Source organism: Perna viridis, chromosome 10 (genome assembly GCF_037379345.1).
Source record: "Perna viridis isolate PV_CMFRI_1.1 ecotype Kerala chromosome 10, ASM3737934v1, whole genome shotgun sequence".
NCBI lineage: Eukaryota > Metazoa > Mollusca > Bivalvia > Mytilida > Mytilidae > Perna > Perna viridis.
The window spans coordinates 6,613,011-6,632,751 of NC_142454.1; the positions used below are offsets into that span (position 1 = coordinate 6,613,011).

Below are 19,741 nucleotides of genomic sequence, written 5' to 3' on the forward strand. Positions count from 1 at the left end.
TTCATGTTATTCATAGCAACGCCTGCGCGTTCGAAAGTTTATTTGTCTAACTCGGAATACTATGCTATAAATATAACTTGGAGATTACCTGTAGTAAAAATAGATTACTGTCTGGTAATTCCCGAATATTGATTGACAAGTAATCACTGCACTTAGTACTGGAGAATTTGATGTTTTGACGTTTAAGGTAAGGGATCTGTTCTATGTCGGTGCTACAGAGGAGAATAATAGTTTTTGTTATGGACTTTTAAAGTTTCAAACTTTGGAAGCTAAAACCTGTTCTCTTTGTAAATGTCATAATTGTTATACACCTTGTTATACATGGTAAATAAAATCCCATCGGTGATACAGACGCAGGAATTCATGGAAATGGCTTGCATTCACGTTATTTACACCAGGTTGCGCTTCGGTACTTTCAGTGATGATTTTTACATCCGGGCTGTTGTCAATGAAAACAATGGCAACTATAGTCGCTACTTGACCTGGACAGTCGACCGTTTGAAAGATGCGTTGTCGGCGAAGGGAGCAATAGTACGGGGAAGAAGGCAGACTTGATTGAGAGGTAACTTCGAATTTATGTGACATCTAAATATTTTTTCTTTCCAATGGCAAAATTCTTGGTTTTCACAAATGAAAGACACCCCTTTTTTGACCTTCATTTTTCAAGTGCATCACATTGATAATGTTGATAACATCATTCCGGGCAAATAATTTACCAAACAATGACCACTTTGGCGATATAGGCGAAAACTTTCTAAACATAAGAAACATATTAATTTATTGGAAATATTATACTTACGAACAACACCTACCTCGTTCATAAATAATCCCCCATCTGTTAAATCTACAGTATTTTGGCCTTCATTTACTTTAAGGTTCCCACACCATTGACGGTTAGGGTTAGGTGTGTAATAGTGATGTCATAGGTTATGGGACCCCTAAAGTAAACTTATAGTATATGTCGTATATTTTTATCATATGAGGGGGCAAGGGTATTAACTGTTTATATTGTATTACTGGGGTAAATATAGCTGTTATTGACCCTGTGTTTAAGCTGTTATTGACTAAACATTTTAAGTGTTATCACTAGTTTTGAATTCTATATCTTATCTGTTATTGGTATTAAAAATGATTTAACTGTTGTGCTGTTAATGGGACATTCCTTGACCCCCTCTTTTATACGACATGTTCCTTTCAATAAAAGAAACTACACATTGATTAGCACAGTGGAGTGCTAGGAGTAAGGTCTTGGACCTTATAAGTAATATTTTTTTGTAATAAAATGGATTTCATTTTAAATAAATAAAGTTTTTTAGACACAATAGAAAAACAAGTATGATGCAGTTTCAATTCATTCATTCATTTCAGACTTGAAAGCTATGACAGAAATGAAGACTTCAGAAACCCCCCTCTTCAAAATGTACCGACACCACTTTCTGTTGATTGGCCACTTACCGGATACCAACAATTACAGACAAATCACAAAGTTCTTTTGCCAAAGTTAACCTCTGAACAAATCAGACAGTACTTTATTTATAGAATAGCAGGTTAACCTCTCAACAAATCAGACAGTACTTTATTTATAGAATAGCAGGTGTCCATATCAGATTTATATCCACCACTATTTGACGGTGGCTTTATCAACTTATTGTGCATATAAAAAGACATCGGCTCTAGAACTTGCATTGTTGTTTTATTGATGTACTTCAAATGGCTAAAAATCACTCTGTAAAATGCCTTTTGTCCTACATATTTATTTTTTAACCTTATTGCATATATCTGCAAATTATAGTGCAACTTTGTGTCAAGAAGATTCTTGATTTTATATTTTCATTCCACTGATCTCAGGCGACATCAAGATGTAGACAGGAATACAAGCCCTGTCGTTGATAAAACAGATTTTTCCCAAATTTCTTTTGTCACATGTACATCCACTCCATATTCTTTTTCCCCCATTAATATACATGAACATATTTTTAGGGCTGCTTATTGACTCATGATACATGTCTTTATTCCAACAGTTTCTCATTTAAAATTATGTTGATATTTCATAACGACAAGAAATTGATATCTATGTTGATATTTCATATCTCTTTTTAGGTGATAATCAATTCAATGGAGATATTAAAGCTTTAGAGAATGGGAAGAGCATGTTTCTTGGAAATCGGGTACAAGCAGCATCCATACTTATGAAAGATGACAATGTTTTTTTTACAGGAATTGTCGGTGCTAGATACAAGAACAAGGTAATCTCTCACTGAAAGATGTGTGAATGTCTACTGATGAGTCCCAGTCACACAACTTCATTCCAAAATTATTATGCATTGATTTTAGAGTAAAAAGTCAATTTAAAAGGGACGAAACTCACAAGGCCTGGCAGATAAAAAAATATCTTATAAATCATGAAATATTCCTTTTTTTATTTTTAGTCTTATATAAAGTTAATTCACATACTTGTAACTTGTATCAATAAAATCAAACAGTTATCATTATTTTAGTGTACAGGGCCTTGGGAGTCTAGACAAATTCAAATGTCATATACATTTTGTAAAACAGAAACTTGGTATGTGAGTAGTGAATATGGGTTTGATAAAAATACAGATGCATGTCTGTAAAGGGGTTAAATTTTACACCTTATGATTTATGGAAGTTTAATGAATGTTTTAGGCTTCATACAACTACAAACTGAAATTAGATAAAAAGACAGGTGATCCTATCAACACACATTGTGAGTGTGCTGGAGGGAAAGGACCTCATGGGACCTGCAAGCATCTTGCTGCAGTGCTCATGATGGTGGAGGAGTTTATAGAGACAGGCAATATAAGGATCAGCAAGTCTTGCATCGAGAATCTGCAAACTTTCCACCAGCCTAAATCTATTTCTCAAGGTATTTTCATTTCAAAACTAAAAACTAAAATTGTGTCTATGAGACATTAATGGATGGCACACTGGTACATGTATGTGAAGTAAGAGTGCTATAATAGGTCTAGAATCCCAGATATGAACCTTAACTGGGAATTTAAAGTCTCTGAATCAGAAAATGTAGGTCAAGGTGCAAGGTGCAAGGTGATTCAACTTGTAAAGAAGTGTGCCCTCCTCTTACAAGACCATTCCACCTTTCTAGTATCCCAGATATGGATCTTAACTGAGAATCTTACCAGATAATGATTACCCAATATGTATTGCAGAGATGCAGCTAATCGTCAGACCTGTCAGACAAATGGCAAAATTTCAGCAGGTCCGGCAAGTGAAACTGTTGTACAGGACCTCAGTCTGGCAAAGTTTTAGAAAAGTTAGAATTATACATGTTGAAAGGTCTGGCAAATTTTTTTAGGTCCTGCAAATTTAAGGACCCAATGTCTGACAGAAAAAAATAATCTGCATCTCTGGTATTGGCCACATATTTGTGTGGGCAGGTGCACATAAAAAGGAGTTTATTTAAGGAATATATTTATTATTTGAACAGATTATACCAGTATAACTTGGTTTGGGACAGTTTACACAGAGTAAAACTAGAAGCGGTCTATGTTATGCATAAACTTTCCCTAACCAGGTTATATCTGTATAATCTGTTCAAATTATATACATTCCTTATAATTTAATTTCATTCTTTAAAATTATTTTGTAACATGTTTTGTTAGTGTAAAAATGTGGACTATTTTCTCAGAACAAGATGGAGGGATGAAAGCAATTTACGAGTTACATTAGTTATAAACTGTATAAACTGTGTTTCTTTTCTAGTGATCAGCCAACCAAATCACTTATTTTAGACCAAATTAAATTATTTAAATATAACCAATTGACCTTTGAATCAAGATTTTGTCTTACTTTGTCTAATTAAAATCTGTGACCTACATGTCAATATATTTTAAAATATGTAGGAGTTCCTGTAAAGGCTCAAGATATTCCTACGAAAAGAAAAAAGTCAGAAGATTCCTTAGAAGATCCTCGACCAGCAAAGTACAGAAACATACCAGGATATCCTGACTTTGTTCGGAATCAGATAATCAATTATTGTTCTACAACATCGGGAGATTTGTCATTTCGATATTTGATAGACAAGGCTGATATTCAAGTAAATACTTAAAACATGTTTTTAGTAAATACTGAAATAACTTTGATTTTTTTTAGTACAAAAGTAAATCAATTTGGTCAAAATGCAACATTTAAAATGCTTAAAAAGTTTTAATAGAACATTTTCCGATAACTTAAATACTGAATCATCTCTGTAAATTTAATTATTATAAGCTAAATAAAATATCATAATTAGCTGTTTTAGCACAATCTTTAATGTCTAATAATTATTAAAAATATTTGGTTTTTGGTGTGTCATCTTAATTTTTGCATTGCATATTATGCATTATCTGCTACAAATAAACTCTTACTGACTTTTAACACTTAATATATGCATAAAATACAATGATAATGTTATCACTTATACAGACTGCTGCCATTGATCATGCCTATACAGAGATGCCATTCACAGAGCACTGGATTGATACAGCGAATCAGGTATATTTTCTAAATTTTAATGGGACATTTGAAATTTTGTTGTGACTATGGCCCATGGCCCCACCTACATGTAATCCTAATCACTGGTTACTACACGTATAATGCATTGTAAACAGCAAAAGTTGTCAAAAATACTTAAAATAGGGTCATAACTTTAACAAAATTCAACAGTTTTTATGAAAATTTGCATCCAGGTTCAATTTATACTTACTAATTATATCTTTTTTTTTTCCAGAATAAGGCCGTTGAAACAGCAAATTTGCAAAAAATCGTAATTTAAGGGCAATAACTCTGACATCGGTAGACTGATTTTCTTGAACATTTGCATGCTGGTAGATCTCAACATACTGATCATTTCTTCAAGCAAAAGATTTTCTCTATCGCCAACGGTAAAAAATTCCCAAAGCAAAAATGTAAAAAAATGCTATTATTAACCATACTGTAAATTTAGAGCTGAAAGGGGATAAGATATACTACAGTTATGTTTTAATCATTTTCTACATTTTAGGTTAACGAAGATGACATCAAAATAATTGAAAAGTCAACAAGAACCCAGAGTGCTTCAAAAAGCTGGTATGAACAGAGGGCCTGGAGGTTAACAGCATCTCGATTTGGGGAGATATGCAAAATAACACCTAGATGAAATATAAATAAACTTTGCAAGAGCCTTCTACAGGGAAAATCAAAGTTATATAATAGTGCTATAGCACATGGCAAAAACTACGAAGGGAAGGCCATCAAGTGTTTTGAAAACAAATTGGATGTTAAAACCAGAAAGTGTGGATTCTATGTTTGTAAATCTAAGCCTTTTCTTGGTGCTTCACCTGATGCTCTAGTTGGTGAAGACGCATTGGTGGAAATGAAATGCCCGTATTCTGGTCAGGATGGTAATGTACAGCCTGGGAAGAATTTTAACTTTCTTACATATGACAAAAATGGTAACATTGTTCTGAAACCAACCAGCAATTATTACTATCAAATTCAAGGCCAACTATTTATATGTGAAAAGACCTCTTGCTATTTTGTTGTCTACACATTCAAAGACTTATTTGTGCAGAGAATTGATTTAGATGCAGAATATTGCATTGGGTCCCTAATACCAAAACTAGAACTATTTTACACAAAGCACTTCAAACCCTTTGTGGCAAACTCTTTGTAATCATTGCAACACAGATTTAGGTACATGCATACATTGTCAATGAACAATTACGATGATAATCATATAAAAATAAATTTAGATTAACTTTTGTTAGTTTGTCAAAAAATAAAGGACTTAGACATGTACTGAAGTTGAATTAACTGTTAAACCATAAAGCTGTCTCCCCTTGCGGTGTGTGGGACATTGTCAGAGTCAACAAACCTTGACTGAAAGTGCATACAATGAAACAAACCAAAAATAAGAAAGCAATATCATCTTACCATGTACCATTTACCTAGCACAATTACTAGATAGTAAAAAAAATTTAACGTTGAATATCATGAAAAATGTCAACGTCACCAGACAGTGACTGCAAGGGCTTACAATAAAAACGTGGCCAAAAGTAAAGTAATTATATCCTAAGGTATCTTTTTAGCAAATATCATTGACCTAGCACAAGTTCTTGATGATAAACACACAGAAGGAAAAAAACCTTAAAGGTTGAACATGATGCAAAATCTGAAAGTCAACATACTATGAATGTGAGGGTCTACATTCAAAACGGCCCTAAAATGAAATATATTTATATCCTAATGTATCTACATATCATATATCATTGACCTAATCCAAGTTCTTTATGGTAAACCAACTGGAGAAAAAACTTTAACAATTGTGTACAATGCTACCGGAAACACCATATTATGTCAAGCCTGTTTAAAACATGTTCAAAAATAGAGATCGTTCCTTAGTTATACAAATAGTTTATGAGTATTCATGTTTACAATAAACAGTGGTTAAACTTACTGACTATTGAAAATTCAACTTTAGGCCAGATATAAAAATGTGTGTTTCTGGTTACGTGGTTTGTAAAAATAGGATAGGTAGATAGATTATTATTTTTTTCTTTACCTGAATTTCAAGGTGTAAAAATAGATTATACATGTAGTATGGTGAATGGTGGGCGGGTTGGGAAAAAAAATTCAACAGATTTCTCAGAAACTACTGATCATAGGTTTCTGAAATTTTGCATGCAGCCTCAGGTGGGTATCCCTTATGGTGAGACCCATATTCAGGTCTGTCAGACTTCTACGTCCTGTTTAACAAAATCCAAGTCTTTGTGTCTTTGACAGATTTTTTTACCTTGATTTTAATAGTACATAAGCTAAAACTACAATAAAAAGGCTAGGGTTGGAACAAAAAACTATGGTAGGTAGGGAGACCAGAAACACAAACTTTTTTTTTATATGACCTCATGCATATTTGTCAACAATACTGTTTCTAAAATTACATATAGCAAGGCATACATATACAATTCTAGATCCATATGGTTACTTGCTAATAGGTAGCATGTTGGTTAGAATCCTATAACCCTTGCTTAGACAAATCACTCTTTCCACATGTATTCTTTTTGAGGCCACTCTCCTATCATGAATAATCTCCTCCTGGTCAAGCTGTGACTTGCCTTTTAACATAGTTGGTGTGTTGACCTGTACATCTTGGGCCGCAAAAAGATCTTGCATCATTATGCCCCTGTCTGCCATGATACTGTCTCCCTTCTTGAACATGCTATTTGTGGGCTTCAGCAATTCAGAATTCTCAATAATCTGTCTATCACTGGCAGAACCTCCATAAGAGTCTGAAATATAACTGACACATCCTCTAGGTGTTATGCCTACCATAGTTTTTAGTGTATTTTTATGTTTATATGAAGACCAAGTAATACTTTGGGCATTTACTTCTGATGGCTTCTGTAATGGCACTTCAGTTGCATCTAATATAACTCTAGTGTTGGGAAACTTTTTTGAAAAATCTAAAGGCATATATAGATCGACAATTTCTTTAGATGGCCAAATATTTAATTCCTTTAACTGAAAATACATAAAGTTGATCCAAGTTGTGATGGTTCTAGAGACAGTAGATTCTGATACGTCAAAGAACATAGCTAGTTCTATATCCTCTTTAGCACGCCTTAATTTCATAAGTACCATAAATAATTGTTCTTTTGGATCTAACAGGGTACATTGACCATTTAACTCATTCACACTTGGTCCTAGACAATAAAAAAACAACATAAACTGTGAATAATCCCTAAAACCGGTGTAATAATTAACCATTTTGGGATTATTAACAAAGATTTCAATAGAAAGAATGGCATTCATACTAGTGTCACATTGGGTTCCTTTTGTTGAATATATTGGTTCAGCCAAATATGGTGTACTACATGTATCTGATACTGCACTACTACTAGTGTCTCCCACCGTGACACAGGACTGCACATCAGTGATATCTGGAAAGGTATCATTCTCTTCCCTCAACTCCTTCCTACGCCTAATGTGTTTGCATCTTGGACTTTCTTCTTCCACTTTGGGTTGAAAATTGAAAATAGAAGGAACAGCATCAGGTTTTAACCTTGGACACTCCCCTGTAAAATATGAAAAATGGCTTATGAGCAAAATACTTTAAATAATTAGTCAAAAATAGAAATTTGGTGTTTGAGAGAAGGGATGTTCCTGATCACTATTCATGTAAATTCAATGCAATGGTTAGTGATGTAACGATTAATCGGAAGATCTAATCAAAATGGCTGCAGATGTTACTAATCCATTATAAAATCAATAATTGATTAATCAGAAAATAAGCAAATTTAGGGATTTTTAATTTTTTATGCAAAAATTGCTAAAAACTATGTTAATTTTTTAATTAAATTCAATCATTTCCATAAAAAGTACTGTCCAATTTTATAATTGATTAATAATTGATTGTGATCTTCCGAATATTTCCGATGATTGATTATGAAATATTTCCGATTCCCCAACACTAGCAATGGCGTATATATATATATATATATATATATATATGTCTTTGAGCTGCACTAACAACAATAACCATGAGTGAAAATAATTTCAACAAAACTTTACTTAATAGCAGATAGAACACACACATGTTCTTACAGTCTACTAAATTGAAAAAGGCGATTTGAGCACACATGGGCCCCTGAATCAATGTCTGAATGTTACAATACTCATATGAATGGCTTCTAACACCTCACAAAGTAGCCATTCTTATATTCAAAAGTCACATAAACACTAGACAGCAATTTCCTCTGACATATGTGTTATACAAATTTCATGAAAGTATATGAAATCAAAATAAAATTTAGAACCACTTAGTCCCTTACATACTTAAAAATTTATACTATAACATTATATATTATTTTTTCTCATATTTAAATAGTTTGATACAAATCCATTTATTTAATCTTCATTCTGTAATTTTCTTCCCTTGCATGTAAGGCTTGTTGTCAAAATAATCGTAGATATCTTACACATTCCTCTTTTTTCGCCATAAAACTGAAAGAAACAACAAAAAACCACAAAGCAAACAAAGTCAAAAATCATGCATTGAAATCATTTGATCAACAAGTGATGCATTTAAAATCTAAAATGTACAAAAATTATGCACATAGATTTCAAACATTTTTATATACTTTGTGTTCATATCAAATCTGTTTGTCTTTTTCTGCATCACCTACAAGTTGCATTAATGCACATGAAAATGTTTACCTTTTATACCAAGTACAAGTGTATTGGGTCATTTTATTTATTCAGTATTACAAATCTATACTTAGTACATAGTGTTCTACATCATGCCCATACATGTACATGTATGAATATGTCATGCATGTGCAATGTAAACAATTACATGTATTTATAACATATACAAATGTTGTACATACAACTAGAACTGTATGTAAACAATGAATAATTTTTGCATCACTTTTTGATAAACCATACAAAATGGGTTGACCATTTAACATGAGGAGGGCTTTTTTTCTTTTTACTTACAGAATTAGGGCGAGATTTTTTAGCTTTGAGATTTACTGCAACAAAACATCATTCTTTTTAAGTATACATAACATTTTTTTTCAAGTCATGTAACATGTAGTAATCCTACAAGTATGAGAGAAAGTCTCTTCCATTTTGTTTTTATCCAAAAATAAAGTAGAAATATTTTTAAACGTTTACAAAAATTTGTCTAAAATACAAGAACCAGTCCAATTAGGTTAAATGGTCATTCCCTAAATAACATTTGAAGAAAACATTTAAAATCAGAACAAACATAATATACATGTCATCATGTACGTGTATATTAATTAAATGGTAGCTTAACAGTAAATATTGTTTGGATCATTAGAAAAGAAGGGATGTGAAGTCATTGCACTATATATTTTTGTTCATGTTGGTCAAACTTGATATATATATTTATGTATTGTGAAATATTGTTCCTTCTATTGCAATGTCTGGTTATGTATAATGAAATTAATGAAGTCAAGACACTGAACTGGATATCAATTTAGGTAAATATATATGGAACATTTTAAGGCCTAATATTTCTCATGACATTGGGATCACTGCCTCTCCTTCCCGCACCCATGTGCACTTTAAAAGGCTTATAGTAGTGAGTACATGTGTGTGTAGTATATTTGGCACTCATGACTCTACCCATTCTTTATATAATTTAGCAGTCCCTAAAATGCAAGGATTCACACTACATTTTGTATACTACAAGGAGTTGTGATAATAAAACACTGTGATATTTATGGAATTTGTTCACATTACCAAAATATTTCAACTTCCTGGTACACAATGTTCATGACTTCATAACCCCTCTATTATCTAATGTTGTTTTCCCCAAGTTTGATAACCATACGGACAGTTCAGATAACATGTTTCTCAAGAAAATACCTTCAATATACAGTTTCAAATACAAACTAGTGTATCGGTAACATATCTAACCTAATAACGAAGGTAAGTAATCCGACGAGTCGAAATGTTGTTTACAAACAACGTCAAACTGAGACGGGGGGTCTCACTAATTAGCGACAAGAAGTGACAAGAGCCGACAAGAAGCGTCAAGAAACGACAAGAAGCGTCAAGAAGCCGACAAGAAGCGTCAAGAAGAGAAAAATAGCGACAAGAAGAAAACAAATAGCGACAAGAAGAAAATAATAGCATAAAGAACAATAAAAAGCTACAAGAACCCTCAAGAAGCGTCACAAAATCAGAAAAAGCGACAAGAAGAAAAATTATATAGATAAGAAAATATATTTTCATTGTTTACAGTAATGGTATATTAGATTCTGCTGCACATTTTTGGCTAATATATTAAAGTCTCACCAGTATTTTTTAAAGTGTAAAGTTTCCTTTTTTAAATTTAACATTTATTTTTAGCTACAAAACTTGACAAGCGACAAGAAGCCGACAAGAAGCGTCAAGAAGAAAAAAAGATCCGAAGAACAAGATTTTTATGCGTTGCCTGTCTTTACAGTCTAAGCCACAGTCACCACAAGGATTCGACATCCTTGTTTTGTATATCCCTTGCCCAAGGGGTGTAGTAAACCCTGTTCCTAAGGGTTTAAAATTTTAAACCGATACTTCAATGATATCTCCCTTGCCCAAGGGGTACAAAACCTGTTCCTAAGGTTTATAGAATTATTCGATACTGGAATATAGGAAATTATCCTTGCCCAAAGGATATTATTAACCCTGTTCCTAAGGGTTTTGATCAACACCGATGGTATCAATCTGAATGTATTTATTCGAGAAATCGTAATCGTACAAACGTAGCAGATTCTTGCAACCGAACGGAGCCGTATTTTTTGCAAGAATCGAATAGAATATGCGTGATCATGAATTTATGTCAGAGTGGTAGTTAGTTGTGGCTTCATTAAACTTGGGCGAGTAAAATTTAAATAAACATGGATGTATTATTTATAAAAAGATCAAATCCTTTAAATGTTACAAAAACATTCCATCAATGTTTTTATTACTATTAATCATAAAGTTATACTTTTACATTTACCCAAGCTAATTATTACATTAATTACATGTTCATTTGCATAATTATATTCATTTTATTATTCACTCGAAATGATCAAAGAATAATTTGCTTGCAAATTAAAACTAATTAACTTAATCTGACCCACGTGCCGTCGTCAATTACACGGCTTCTTGTTATTGCCTGAAGGTAAACACGTGTGTATGAATAATTATGCACAAGGCCGCCCCAAAACAATATACAAGCCAATTAAATTACAGGAAAAAATAGACAGAAATTAATGCTTATCTCTTAATCAATCTGAGGTTGCTAATTAATTTTTTTTTTTCTATTTTTAATAGTATATTTCTTTATTTTATTACTTAATATCTTTTGAATTTGTATAACAATTCTTATTGGGTTGATTTATTTTTTATTTTTATTTGCCTTCTTGTCACTATTGTTTCTTTCTTGACGCTATTTTGTGCCTTTTTATCACTAATTTCCTTCTTGTTTTCTCTCTTGTCCCTAATTTTTCTTCTTATCGCTATTTTTCCCTTCTTTTCGCTATTTTTTTCTCTTTTTATCGCTAATTTTCCCTCTTGTGGCTATTTTTTTTTCTTGTCGCTATTTTTTTCTCTTTTTATCGCTAGTTTTCCCTCTTGTCGTTATTTTTTTCTTCTTGTCGCTATTTTTTTTCTTCTTGTCGCTATTTTTTTCTTCTTGACGCTTCTTGTCGGCTTCTTGTCGCTTCTTGTCGCTAATTAGTGAGACCGGAGACGGGTTCCAAAGGCCCTTTGTCTTGGGATCTGTCCGTTTAATTGCTATCCTCCACTTCAAAACTATGTCAGGTCGTTTAAAGGGGAATCTGTGGCCACCAGAATTAGTGCAGGCGGGCACACAGCAATACTGGGGCATTTTATTCACTGGAATAATTGTGTTTACCGCATCTCCACTGGCCACAGCTTTCTAAAGAGTACCGAGGCGTTCCGAAGCAAATAACTGAAAGTACCGAAGCGCCACCTACCGAGGTAAATATACATGGGCGAAATCCATTGCTAGACTCATGTAAAAATACATAGAAGTTTTTACTTATGATATTTAGAACCATTAAAAAAATCAACCAATGTTTAAAATACTTGACTATAGTGCAGTCATTTCCTTACTTTATTACAGGAAGTTCTAGATCTAAGTGTAACATGGATTTAGATGGATTCGGAATACCAACGGAAGACTTTGAACACTTCCGAGAACTTGTTGAGGAGGGAGGGGTACACAATCTCTCCACCTTTTTGTCAGAAAAAGCTGACGAGTGGAAAGAATGTGTACTAAATATTGCAGTGTGTGGAGAAACATACGTTGGTAAGTCGACGTTTATCAATAAATTACGGGGCGTCGACGAGAACGACGAAGGATATGCACCAGTCGGGATAGGGGATACAACTCTCGCACCTACTCCTTACAAACATCCGAAAAATGAAAAGATGGTGTTTTGGGACCTACCCGGTGTAGGAACTCTAAGATTTTCGAGAGACAGGAGTTATCTAAGGACTATAAAAGTTGAGAGGTATGACTTTTTTCTTATTTTCTCTGACCAGTGTTTTTCAGAAAATGATGCATGGATTGCTAGAGAAATCCAAAATCTTGGGAAAGACTTCTTTTTTGTCAGATCGAAACTGGACGAAGGAATTTCAAACGCCTCGAAAGATGGCCAATGTGTGGAAGAAGTTATTCCAAGGCTTCATTTTAGTTGTTTGAAAAATTTAAGAAAAGCTGGCGTAAAAAAATCAAAAATATTTATTATTTCGAATTACAACCACGAAATAGGCCAGTTCGATGATTTAATGACAGCAATCTTAGAAACATTACCTTGCTCGAAAAGGGAAGCAGTTTTACATACCATCGGACCGCTTACACATCAGATAATAAGAGAGAAAAAGAAAATGTTACAAAACAGAACATTTCTTAAGGGATTTCTGCCTGCATTCTCTTCCATTCCTTTGATTGGAAAATTTTTCAACGACATCGAATTGATTGAAGAGGAGTTGGAATATTGTATGGCACAATTTGGCCTCGATGAAACCTCACTTGATCGCCTTTGTCACGACGATAAATCCTTTAAATACCAATTAACATCGTCCTTGAAGAATTACACAAGTTTAAAAGAGAGGGGCGATAGTTTGAAAAAGAAAATCATGGCATTTGCTTCTCTTCCATGGGTCAAGAAACATATTGTTGGTTTCAAGGAAAACATAGTTTTTTGTCTTATGAAAATAGCAGCCGATGGAGTGTTGTCATACGGTACAACTGTGTACTTTCTTAGAGAACAAATAAATTTAATGGAAGAAGATGCACATGTTCTGGTTGAACTAGTACTAAAACAACACAGAATGTGAAAGAGTATTGGAAATATACACAGTACCTTACAAAATACAATATAGAAATGAATATTAGTTGTATGCAGTTTATAACATTATTTGTCATTGCTTTGTTCCGCAAACTAGTTGGAATTATTTATATTCCTCTAACATTGCATGTCTGGCAGCAATAAATTATAAAAATTGTAATAATGTCAGAATGTACAATTAAACCATTGCTTTTCCGGAAAATCGCTGGATTTCTTTTCCCTTATCGATATTTTTTGTTTTGAGTACTTCTTGAATACAATTTATTTGAGATGTAATTGGTTCTAATGCTGGTAATGAAAAGTTACCTATTTCGGCACGTGTATTTGCAAAATCAACATATTAAGTGGAATGTTTGTATTAGGAACTAACTACTGGGTCGATTCCACTGCTGGAGTACCAAAGGTCCCCAAGGAAATTTACCATCCTAGTAGTCAGACTTGTCTAACCCAATTTATGTCTTTAGATTGTTTATTAAAAAATTGCAGTATTAGTATCACAAAGTTCAGACGCGCTATATACTGTGGATTCCTCGGTGATGAATATATTTTCTCATTCGATTTTTAGCTTACAAGGACCAGTCAGTTAATGCCTTCAATTGGTATCGGTAAACAAATTTTCAAAAATCTTATTATCCTCTGAAACTACAGGTTCAATTGGAACCAAACTTAATGTTATTTAGTGTATCATGTCCAGAACTTGTGGGAATTTTTTTATCTGTCACCAAACATGTCATTGCTACTTAAAATAGACTGTACGGGTCGAATATCATTTTTTGTAAAAATCGCAAAAATTATTAGGTTAAGACAAATTCTGACATAAATAAGTGTTCAGCAAGATGAAATTTATCCATGGGAAAATTTTTGTGAAATACTGTTGACTCGTGTATAAGAATTATTGCCATTTTAGCTCACCTGGTCAAAGGTCATGTGAGCTTGTGCCATCCCTTCTCGTCCGTCAACGTCGTCGTCGTGGACAAATTTTCGGAAAACTTCTTCTCTGAAACTAGAAGACCGACAGGATGTAAACTTGGCATGATTGTACCTTAGAGTATTGTGCACAAAACGACTGTTGGGATTTATGATTCGTGAAAAAAACATGACCGCCGTTACTAAAATAGAACAGTGGTCTGAAGGCAGTTTTTTTTCTAATAACTCAAAAACCGTTGCCTATAGCAAAATTCTGACAGCGAGTAATATTGTTCTGCATCACGAGACGGACTGATCCCGAAATCCAAACAATTTCTCTGCTGATGTAGGCGTTACGGCCTCTGAAACATTTTTGGGGCATTTTTCGCTTGTGCAACTTTAATAATCTTCTCTAAAACCATTGTACAAAATTCAATGTAAATTTGTTCCTAAGGGTATTCCACACAAAATGTCCGTTGGAATTTTTAATCCGTGAAAAAAAAACATGGCCGCCGTTAATAAAAAAAAGAAAGAGTAATCAAGGGAACCAAGGTTATAGCGGTAATCAAAAGAATGCAATTCAGGGACAAAGACCCGACATGGAAAACAGACATGCACAACAAAGAACATAAAGTAACCAAAACCATACATACAAAGTAACAAAAGCAAATGAGCAACTCGGACTCCACTAAAAACTTGGTGCATGGACCAGGTGCACCGGTAGGGTAAGCGTCCGCTGCTTTTCTAGAAACACCCGCCGACTTGCTCATAAAAAGTCAAGTCCGGGGTAGACAAACGAGGAAAGGAAAACTATGACCCGTTGAATAAATCAGTTTTCATGATGCTGATGGATACATCATAACGATCCACGAGTTCATGATGACGACCATAAAACTTCTATAGTGATGACTTCAATCTTGTAGCAACATAAACCTGTTCCAGAAGCCTATTTGTTAGAGTTCTAGTGCGATACAAAAAGTCTGCGTAGTTTCGGGAAGCTCTGGTATAACGTATGAGTTGTGATATGAAAATTCCATACGTTGGTGATGAATGGATGTTGCTACAGATGAAAGAAAGTTGACAATACGGAATAATAAGTTATCACGTTTGTCATATATTTTCGTCACGAGTTTTCCCTTTGATCTCGAAGTGTAGGTCAAGATATGGGGCTGGCTTCATATGTCTGTAGTGTTGGGTAGATGCGATGTATAAAATCCTCAAAACTAGGATTGTTTAAAGACAATACAACATCTATATACATATAGCGAAAACTGAGATCAAATGATCTGGCTATACGATGTTTTTTTGTTCTTTTTTCTTTAAATTTTTTTATCAGATTAGCTGGTCAGTCTCATAGCAATGAAGGAATTCGTCAGCGAGTAGCGGTGCACAACTTTCCAATTAGAATGCTGACAGTCTGTTGGAAAACACGGCCACCACAAATATTTTGTTGATAAAAAATTCCTTCAATCTCTTCGTTTTATTTAGAAGATGATTTTTAGAAAATGTGTTTTCTTTTACAAAGTATGGAGACTGTCTACTAAGTACTATATACTTGAATCTAGGTATTCCGTCTTTTTATTTGGCCAAACAACGATGTATGATGCTTTTGCTTTTGAGTCGGAGTTTCAAGTGAGTAAGTGGAACAGAAGTTTGAAGGATAAAAAAGTCATAGGTCTTGATGCTATCACATTACTATTAAAATCTAGCATTGAGAGTTTCGCACTTTTCAGGATCCACATTGAATTGATATCAGTGTTATATTGCCACCTCATTTTACAATATTCTGTTTTAGCGTCTAGTGTGCGTGTTCTGAGGGTCCTTTTTATATCCGCCTACAAAAAGGGGGTATGCCTGGCATTTTGATGATGTGCGTGCTTCCCTCCGTACTTCGTTATGCCGAGTAGTATCCTTCCCTGTTGCTCTTCCCACACAACTAAATGAAATATTAAGAAACTGTTACAGAATATAAAACATTAAAGATGTGCACTCCTATTTCAAGTTTTGACCTAAATTTTCTTAATCATTTTTTTTTTTTGGGGGGGGGGTGGAGTGTCAGTAACAAATCAGGGATATTGCCTTTCATGAATAAGGGTACAAAACTCTTATCATGAACGCCTCCTACACCACTGAACCGATTTAATTTACCTTAATAAAATTTAAAATTTATTAAAAATTGATGAAGGGCACCTCTTATTTCAGTTTTTGATCTGATTTTTTGGGAGAGTTTTTAATATCAAGACGTATACTCTTTCTCTTATGAGTATATGGAAACTATATCTTAACCAAAACTCCACTGAATAAAACATAATGTACTAGTAGCTTTCATAAAATCTTTATATATTCCAAGTGATTCTCCTTTTTCATAATTTGATTAAAAACAATTATTTGGGGGTATTTCGATGTTTGATGACTGTTGTGGAGTATATTGACTATATGGTGTCTGGGGAGGGAACTGGAGTATATTATGAAATGAAAATATTGACATCAATTGTAAATAAAAAAAAACAAACAAAAAAACCAAAAAACAAGCAATACAAAAAAATACAAAAAAAGCGTAAGAAAACTATACGAAAAAATAACAAAAATAAACACTTCACTTTAACCTAAAGGAATATACATGGGATCTACACAAATCTTTAAAGAAGCGAAGTACCCCGACTCCACATTAAAAGAATGGTTCAAGGAGGCCTCAGTAGGGTAACCGTCCTTTGCTTTTTTTAGAAACACCCAGCTGGAAACATTGATCAGTCGACATAGTAAAAACCAATTAAGATGATCACTTAAAATCTGGAGTTATTTCTTTTTGTAATTTGTATTTGTTGTAATTTTTTTAATTTGATTTGTTTTGCTTTTTTTCTTGTTGTTGGGGTGGTCGTGTAGGAGGTTTTAAGGGAAAAAAATGCCATCTATCTGGTAAAAGCAGCATCGTCTACAGTGGTGTCATACGGGACAAATGTGTATTTTCTTAGGCAACAGATTGGCTTAATGGAAGAAGATGTAAATAGTTTGGTCGACATAGTCATTGAAAAACACATATTGTAAGAGTATTGGAAAAAGGCTTTGCAGTTGCGTTGAAAATACTGACACCAAAATATTTCATTTCAAAACGTAAAAGTTCTTTTCTGGACAGATAGATTGATTGTATGAAAAAAAAATGGGACCTTAAGTAAAACCTGTAACACTGTGGAATTTAAGCTATATGTCCTACAATGTGCACGTGACCCTGTCTTCAATGGCAAAGCCTACCAATTAAAAGCGAGGTAAAAAAAAGTAGTCCCGACAAAGCTCATAAATATTCATAAAAAATAAAAGGTCAAAATTGCCTCCTTTTGGCATCCATCCTTTTCAAAGTGTCTGGACCCGGCCCCGCATTTACACCTTACAATGAAGTCAAATGAATGATCTCTATTAATCATGAATTTTTTATTCTAACAATTTTACAATAATTTATTTTACTTAGGATTTTATTTTAAGGTATTTATTTTTAACTGACTTGACACGTTTTTATACGGGCGCATCAATTTGCTCCATTTTTCAACGTCATTCATTCATATAGTTTCAGTAATTTTAAACGAAGGAAATAGGTTCTTGTACTCGTGAATAGTGAAGAACTTTGATATCTTCCACTCGAGTGGGAAATTCCGCTACGCCCTACTCGGGAAAAGACGGAATTTCTCACACTTGTGGAAGATTTCCCAGATCTTCACTGTGCACTGTTTTAAGAACCTTTCTTTTAAATAAAAATAAAACTGTTCAAATTTCCTCCACAGTACAGAAACATTGATATCGCGACTGTTTTGTTTCGAATTATGCTGTAAAAGCTTTTGAAGTCGTCTCATATTCGGAACCCGATTTGTGATGAGACCCAATTATAAACTCACCCGAAAATCTAAAAAAAATACATATTATTTGATCGTTATCAATTTATTAAGAGTACAATTGGGTCGTAATTTGGTTAAAAGCAAGATCAACAAAATTAAAATAAATTATAATTTATTGATTTCATTACTCCTTTCCTAAATATGTACTGTAGACCTTTTTATATAAGCCATGTATTTTATATATACAAAGTTATGTAATCGCCTTATATGTAAATGGCAACAGTATTCTGTTAATTGTTCTGTTTGTGTGTATAAGGGGCCTAAGATAAAATAAACTTGCATATTTTAAATTTTAATCAGGCAGTATTATTTACTTATATTTTATTCAAAATGATGTATGTAGAACAAAGAACTCCTAATACATGTAAGTATTTTCATTTCATTTTCGATAAACTCAAAATAGAGGGTTTTTTTTAAGTTTGACCTGTTCTGATCAATGCTGTGTTCAATCAGTATTGTGAACACTATTTGAAGGTCATCAACTATGCATATACTGTAAACTACATTAGATATAGGGATAAAAGACATTGATTGGACGCCTAATCACAGGGGCTTGCTCCCACTATCAAATATGCAGCCCGACTAGTATATAAATACTGGTTTTTAAGGTGCTAGGATAAAATTTGAAATAAAAAAGCAGGACGATCACATGTGGTTAAAAAAACCAGAATGAACAATTGGGTAAAGTAGAAAGGCTGGATGCAGGTGGTAGGTAAAATCAGGAACTGGATAGAAAAAGATGCAGGACAGGCTAGAGTAAAATATTAGAAAGTCAGGTCAGAAATTATACTGAAAAAAATCCAGGACACAATTAATGTTTGATCCCAGCCCTTCCTAAATAGAAATCAAATGGATGCTTCCTAAGGCGTTTTTTAAAAATTGACATTATCGAAACCGAAACTGAAAGTAAAAGTAATGCTAACCTCCCTGACTGCATTTTATTAATCAATCAGTTCTACTGTGCAATTAACACAATCGATGCATTTAAATAGAAAGTAAAGGATCTTTCAAACTTTGTAAACATTTGATGATAAATAGAGTTACTATTAAAGTAAGGAAAGTTATTTGGAAATTTTC

At 33.4% G+C, this 19,741-nt stretch overlaps 2 protein-coding genes and 1 pseudogene across 3 annotated transcripts; 2 read left to right on the forward strand and 1 right to left on the reverse strand.

Moving 5' to 3' along the window:
• Window positions 1–54: 54 nt before the first annotated feature.
• Window positions 55–14,145, forward strand: LOC148604310 (interferon-inducible GTPase 1-like). Its single transcript, XM_088547910.1, has 2 exons — window positions 55–187; window positions 12,644–14,145. The coding sequence occupies exon 2, from the start codon at window positions 12,667–12,669 to the stop codon at window positions 13,861–13,863; it is 1,197 nt and encodes a 398-aa protein (XP_088404036.1). The 5' UTR covers window positions 55–187; window positions 12,644–12,666; the 3' UTR covers window positions 13,864–14,145.
• On the forward strand, window positions 170–5,759 carry LOC148604311 (uncharacterized; annotated as a pseudogene). Its single transcript, XR_015915784.1, has 7 exons — window positions 170–562; window positions 1,369–1,547; window positions 2,101–2,246; window positions 2,668–2,887; window positions 3,882–4,075; window positions 4,444–4,512; window positions 5,021–5,759. The product of XR_015915784.1 is annotated as an uncharacterized LOC148604311 (transcript).
• On the reverse strand, window positions 2,394–12,385 carry LOC148604312 (uncharacterized). The gene is made up of 3 exons (XM_088547911.1): window positions 12,242–12,385; window positions 10,447–10,504; window positions 2,394–8,072 (listed from the first exon to the last, which is right to left on the reverse strand). The coding sequence occupies exons 1-3, from the start codon at window positions 12,383–12,385 to the stop codon at window positions 6,979–6,981; spliced, it is 1,296 nt and encodes a 431-aa protein (XP_088404037.1). The 3' UTR covers window positions 2,394–6,978.
• Window positions 14,146–19,741: the final 5,596 nt, after the last annotated feature.